The sequence below is a fragment of the Phacochoerus africanus genome, chromosome 6, assembly GCF_016906955.1.
Source record: "Phacochoerus africanus isolate WHEZ1 chromosome 6, ROS_Pafr_v1, whole genome shotgun sequence".
In the NCBI taxonomy this organism is placed as follows: Eukaryota; Metazoa; Chordata; class Mammalia; order Artiodactyla; family Suidae; genus Phacochoerus; species Phacochoerus africanus.
Window position 1 is genome coordinate 111,626,320 of NC_062549.1, and position 6,126 is coordinate 111,632,445.

General features: G+C 48.0%; 1 protein-coding gene across 1 annotated transcript in view; it reads left to right on the top strand.

The window, feature by feature from the left end:
- The window catches only part of AKNAD1 (AKNA domain containing 1), a 30,562-nt gene extending 25,539 nt beyond the window's left edge, over positions 1–5,023 (top strand). The window contains exons 8-11 of the mRNA XM_047785145.1: positions 365–462; positions 3,917–4,039; positions 4,136–4,243; positions 4,962–5,023. Of these exons, the coding sequence (XP_047641101.1) occupies positions 365–462; positions 3,917–4,039; positions 4,136–4,243; positions 4,962–4,975 (343 nt within the window). The 3' untranslated portion in view covers positions 4,976–5,023. The remainder of the gene's footprint in view (positions 1–364; positions 463–3,916; positions 4,040–4,135; positions 4,244–4,961) is intronic.
- Positions 5,024–6,126: the final 1,103 nt, after the last annotated feature.

The following is a 6,126-nucleotide window of genomic DNA, read 5'->3' on the forward strand; positions in this document are numbered from 1 at the left end:
GCTCCTTCCCCTGCTAAGAAGGGATTTTATGACATGAATATGAGGAAAACTTCAAATTTTATGATACCATACCTCAGACTTGTATCTTGTGTATGTGTGTGTGTTAGGGTTAGATATTATCCCCAGGGAAGCAAAGCAGATTTACTTGTAATGTTTGGTATAGATGATCTCAGGCTAAGTTAAGCTGGATGCATAACCTCCTAAGTTCTCAGAGGGAAGCTCTCAAACAGGCAGGCAGAGGGGATCTCCGTGTTGAGAATGACAGGCTCTGACGTAAGAAATTTTACCTCGGTTTTACCAGTGCTCTCATTATCTCCGTGAGCAATGTACTAAAAGCTTATGGAATCGTATGCACCTTTTTTAGGAAGCAAAACATGGAGAAAAAAGGCTGCAGAGGCATCAACCGTGGAAGGTTTCCCACTGCTATGCAAGACAAGGCACTGCACCCAGACTCTGTTCTCGGTAAGCTGAGGGGTCTGGGACCAGTCTTCATGGTCCACTGGTCCTTGGGGTCAGACCACCTGCCACACTAGAGAGCATTACCTAGACTAGGCTGTGGCACACTGGTTATTATTTTTTTTTTTTTGCAAAATTAATGAATTGAGGAGTTCCCATTGTGGCTCCATGGTAACGAATCCGACTAGTATCCATGAGGATGCAGGTTCTATCCCTGGACTCGCTCAGTGCGTTAAGGATACAGCATTACCCTGAGCTGTGGTGTAGGTCACAGATGCAGCTCAGATCCTGCATGGCTGTGGCTGTGGCTGTGGTGTAGGTCGGCAGCTGCAGCTCTGATTGAACCCCTAGCCTGGGAACTTCCATAGGCCATGGGCGTGGCCCTAAAGAGACACAAAATAATAGTAGTGATAATGGATTGATACAAAGGAGCTGTGGTCAAGTAGGGGGAAAGTGCCCACACCCTCTGGCTGCAGTCGCAGGGCCCACGACTCAGGCATGAGACGGCCTCGGTCCTGCGTGTCAGCCCTGCAGCATCACCCGTGAGCCGCATCTGGGAGTGGTCCTGTCCATCACATCTCAGAGAGGCCAAGGAGGAGCTGGGGGTGGTGGGGACCAGAGAGCACCAGTGCATGGAATTCAATGATTTTTCAGTCGTAAGAGCCTTTCTCCAAAGCTACTTTAAGCAGAAAACACCCCTGGCAGGACTGCCCTGGGTGAGGAAGAGGTGCCTGCTTAGGCAGCTCCTGAGCACGGAAATCAGTGCCTCAGCCGAATCTACCCAGTTCACACAGGAGGAAACCGGGGGCCAGAGAGCTAAGCAGGCTTGTTTACGTTCACACAGCCTGTTGGCCACGAGCCTTTCCTTCAACTCAGTGGTCTTCCTGTTACATCCCACTGAGTTCTATTTCTTCTCTGCAGGTGGCACATTTTCTAATAATAATAATAGCTTTCACGGATTGAACCCTTTCTATATATATAGCAGGTATCGTAATAGAGAAGAGATTTTCAAAGTGTGGTCAGAGGGGCCCTGGGGGTCCCTGAGTCCCTTTGAAGGGGGGGGCGGTGTAAGGTCCTCTCTTTTCCGTGCAAGAACAATATTGCAATAGGTTGAGTAGAGATCCAGCTGTGGGATCCAGCTGCCTTCTCTCAGCTAGTCTAGATACTCTCCGAAACATAAAACGCTGCCACTCTTCCGATTTTTAAAAATTTTCAAAAATAGCTTTTTGTTAAAAATGTTATCTTGCAAACATGAAAGGGCTTATGAGTGTTTTAAATGACAATATTTTTCAAATGCCTCAGCTTAAAATACTAAAAAAAAAAAAAAAAGCCTTGGGACTGCTCATTCAGTCTTAGGAAAATCTGCATGATTCTTCCAGCGAAACTGACTTGAAATTTATAAATAAATAGCTCTCTACCAACCCACATTCAGCTGACTGAATATCGTGTGACACCTCTTCTCCAGTGCAAGGTGAGGAGTGGATTTTAACCACAGGTATGAAAAACGCCATATATTATGTGGTAAAAAACAATAAGCAAAAGCTTTTTACAGTCCTCGATTATAACGGTGTAAGAGAGTTCCGAAATAAAAACTTTGAGACGTATTGACATGGAGAATATATCATTTAACTACCCCAATACCCCTGTAAGTAGGAGTTCGTATCTTTATTTTATAGAGAAGTGGAGGCTTGGAGAAATTAAGTGACTGGCCAGGGTCAAAGAGCTGGTGTATCATCTACTACTGTTTAATGAGGTATCCGCAACCTTAATGGCTCAAAACAGCAAACAGTTGTTGTCCCATAGTTTCTGTGGGTCAGAAATTAGGGAGTCAGTAGTTGGGTGGTTCAGGCTCAAAGTCTCTCAAGAGGCTGCTGTCAAGATGTTGGCCAATTCTGCCATCATCTGAAGCCTGGACTGGGGCTCAAGAATCTGCTTCCAAGATCGTTCACTGGCATGGCCATGGGCAGGAGTTCCTCACCGCGCGGGCCACCCCGATAGGCTGCTTGAGTGTCATTAAGACGTGGCAGCCAGCGTCCCCCAGGCAAGTGATCCAAGAGGAAGACCGAGGTGGAAACTTCAGTGTCTCTTAGGACTTGTTGTACACCAGCATTTTACTTTATTCTACTTGTTAGAAGCAAGTCATTCAGTCCAGTGCACAATCAAGGAGAGAGGAGGTCGGCTCCCTCCTCTGGAGGAATTTGTGGGCATGTTGTCAACCATCGCAGCTCATAAGCAGCAGAGCCAGGCTGCACACTCAGGCCCATCTGAACCCCCGCCCTGTCCCTTGCGCAATGCAACCTTCCCTCCTTCTTCCTCTAGTTGTAATTTCCTCGGGTTCTGGATTAAGAAGGCATCCAGGGACTTGGCTGAGTGAGATCTGGGAAAGAAAAAAAAAAAAAAAAAAACCCTTCCTAGAGCTCATTTGCATCTGTTATCTGCACTTGGGAAGACAACGTGACTGATGAGTGAATCAGGAGTCAGGAGGGAAGGCAGGTAGCTTTGCCCCCCAGCCTTGTCTTTCCTGGGGCTTAGCCGCTGCTTGACTAGCGGGAAGGGCTCACCTGCCAGGCGCAGGCTCCCCCTCTGGCCTTCCCTGGAGAGGTCCACTGCCCACAGGCTGCCAGATAAGACCCAGACGTGCACTGGACGCACGTGGGCTCTCCTGCCAGTCTCTCCGTGGTACTGATGAGGGCAAAGCTATGATACAGGTTCCCACATGGACTTAGGAATTGGTTTTGTCATCCCAGTTGCCTGGATGACAAAACCAAAGTTCTTGGTTGCTGCAGGGTCTACGAAGACAATGTGGACGTCTCAGGGCAAATCTGGAAAAATAACTACAAGTGCAAGATTGTCTGATAATTCAATGGGCCACATCCTCACAGAGCCATCCCTCCAGAAGAGCTTGACCAAACACCTATGTGTGCTGGGCAAATCCTGAGACTTTCCTGTGGGGACTGTTACCTGTCAAAACATCTCTCCATTGTCATAACCGGATCCCAAATGTCGCCCCGAGGCTGGCAACCCCCTTGGTAAATTTCCCCCAGGAAAGTGAACACCAGGGGCCTAATGCACACCTGTCAGGGCCAGAGTTCTACTTCCAGAGCACATTTTATGGCTATAATCCAAAAACTCAGGAGTTCCTGTCGTGGCTCAGCGGTAACGAACCCGACTAGTATCCATGAGTACACTGGTTCGATTCCTGGCCCCATGAGTACACTGGTTCGATCCCTGGCCTCACTCATTGGGTCAAGGATCCAGTGTTGCCGGGAGCTGTGATATAGGTCGAGGATGCAGCTCAGATCCTGCGTTGCTGTGGCTGTGGTGCAGGTGGGCAGCTGCAGCTCGGATTCAACTCCTAGCCTGGGAACATCCATATGCCACAGATGTGGCCCTAAAAAGACAAAACAACACCAACACCAACAAAACCCACACAACCTTTGTGTAACTTCGGCTTTTTCAGGTTCTGATACAGGGTACAGCTGCTATCCTGCTTCTGGAGCTGGAGTGCCGAGTAATCAATGTGAGAAGTGTGGCACCAAGATTCATAACTCCTGGAGGGTCCGTGGTAAAGACCCAGCTAAGGGTGAGCATGACTGGGCTGTCGTAGAAAATACAGGATGAAGTGGGGACAGCTGTTGCTCCCAGGCAGTGAGTCCTAGTTTTCATCTTTTCTCTTTAGAATTTCATTATAGATACGACACCCCAAGACAGAACTACTTTAATCATGGGGAAAGAAGGTCCTTTGCCCAACTCCGCTTTTTACATGAAAATAGAAACTCTTCACCTTGTAAGTACATCTCCTGCCTGATCCCATCTTTGTCAACAAGCTGGTCCCCCTGCGTGGGAGACCCCGTCCTACTGGCCACTGGTAATGCGGGGTGGGGGGCTGCTGCCAGGTCTCCAGCCCCACCTAACACCTCCACATCCAGCCCTACACCTGGATGGCAGGAGGCTGGGCTGGGGCTCAGAGACGCTGGCAGGAAAGGGCTTTGAAGGGTACTAAGGGCTACACCAGCGTGGGTCAGTAGCACATCATGAATATTGGTGGAACAAATAGCCGACTGAATAATTGCCACTATTATTATGATGCATCAGGAATGGCAAAAGCTTTAAGGATATCCCCACTAAAAGTCAGCATGTAGAGAAACAGACTATTTTTACACTCCTAAAATATCAAATTGCTCATTTCAATGCCAAACATTTATTGATAAAGATGAATAAAACACGGCTCCTTCCTCCCACGGAATTATAACCTATTGAGAGAAAGGAACGCGTACCCAAATAAGGGACGCTCATGGCAAAATGTGCCACGTGCTAGAAGCACGGGGGTGGTCCGCTAAGGGCACCAGAGGAGGGAAAGGGACACTCTTGTTTTGCTTCTGAATGAGGATGTTCTGGTTCTCTGACAACCTTTCCTCATGAGCAAGTTCGAACCTTCAGAGCTTTCTCTTCGTCGCTGGGGCCAGGGCGCCAGAGAGAATGTTTCTTATCTTTCATAACTGCAGGTGTCCAAGACTAAAGAACAGCCTTCACCCGAAGGACCTCAGCTGCGTCCCCCCCAATCAGCTGCCAGATCCTCCGGTTGGGCGTGTTCTCTCAAGGGGACGGTCCCCAAGTCTCTGCAAAAGCAACAGGCAGAGTTCTTTATTACCGCCTTGGTTTTGGGGTCTACAATCCTTGAGACCTCTTTCCAGTATGTGAATGAGGAAAGCAGTGGAGTCATGACAGGGAAAGAGAAGCCAGAGAAGCCAGAAGGAGGAAGGGGGCCGGGGAGGGGGGGAAGGGAGCCTCAGTGACCCAAAGGCGAATTTGTGTTCCATGGTGACTTTGCTGTGCTTATCTTCTCCTCTGTTTGGTCTCTATTTTCCAGAACTGTCTCAGTAACATAATTTAGTTCTGACTCCTAGAAGTCTTGGTCCCAAAGTGAGGAGGCCTTCAGAAATCGATTCAGTCCACGCTCTTGGAAAATATTCTCCCTCCATTTGCCACATGAAGAGGCTGAGCCCGCAGACACGCTCAGGTCACAGAGCTCACACCCAGAGAACCCAGACTCCTGGTCTCCTGTCTGCCAATAAAGCTCCTTTTACATACTGAATTTCTTTTCTTGAATACATAATACTTGATGGCTATTTCCCATGTCCCCTAATTTTCTTTATTTCCCCAAATTTTATGAACTCTTCCATTCATACAGAAAAGTTCAGGAAATGATACCCATTTATCGTTTGGGGATCATTTGGGGCTCCTTTTTGATGTTCCGAATTTAATCTTAGCTAACGTTTTCCAGCTCATTCACAACCAAAATGGATCTGTTCCCAAAGAGCAAATTCAAAATCCTCACTTGATGCGTGCGATCTCATACCAGGAAAGTAAGTATTATTAACACAATGACTACCCCTCGCTTGGATGCATGCAACGTGCTTAGAGCATTCAGTTACCTGCCCTCGATCTCCTGGATCATCAGCAGTACAGCCAGGATTCAAATGTAGGTCTGGCTAATACTTCAGTCATTCAGTGATTCATTCAACAAACACTTGAGTGTTGATAGCAGGACACTGGGACTAAGTCACCCGCCGTTCCTGCCCTCAGAGAGCTCACTTTTATTGGTAGAGGAAAAGGGGGCATACCGAGTGCTATTACCTAGTTTGGGGGTTCAGGGAAACTGAGTTCTAA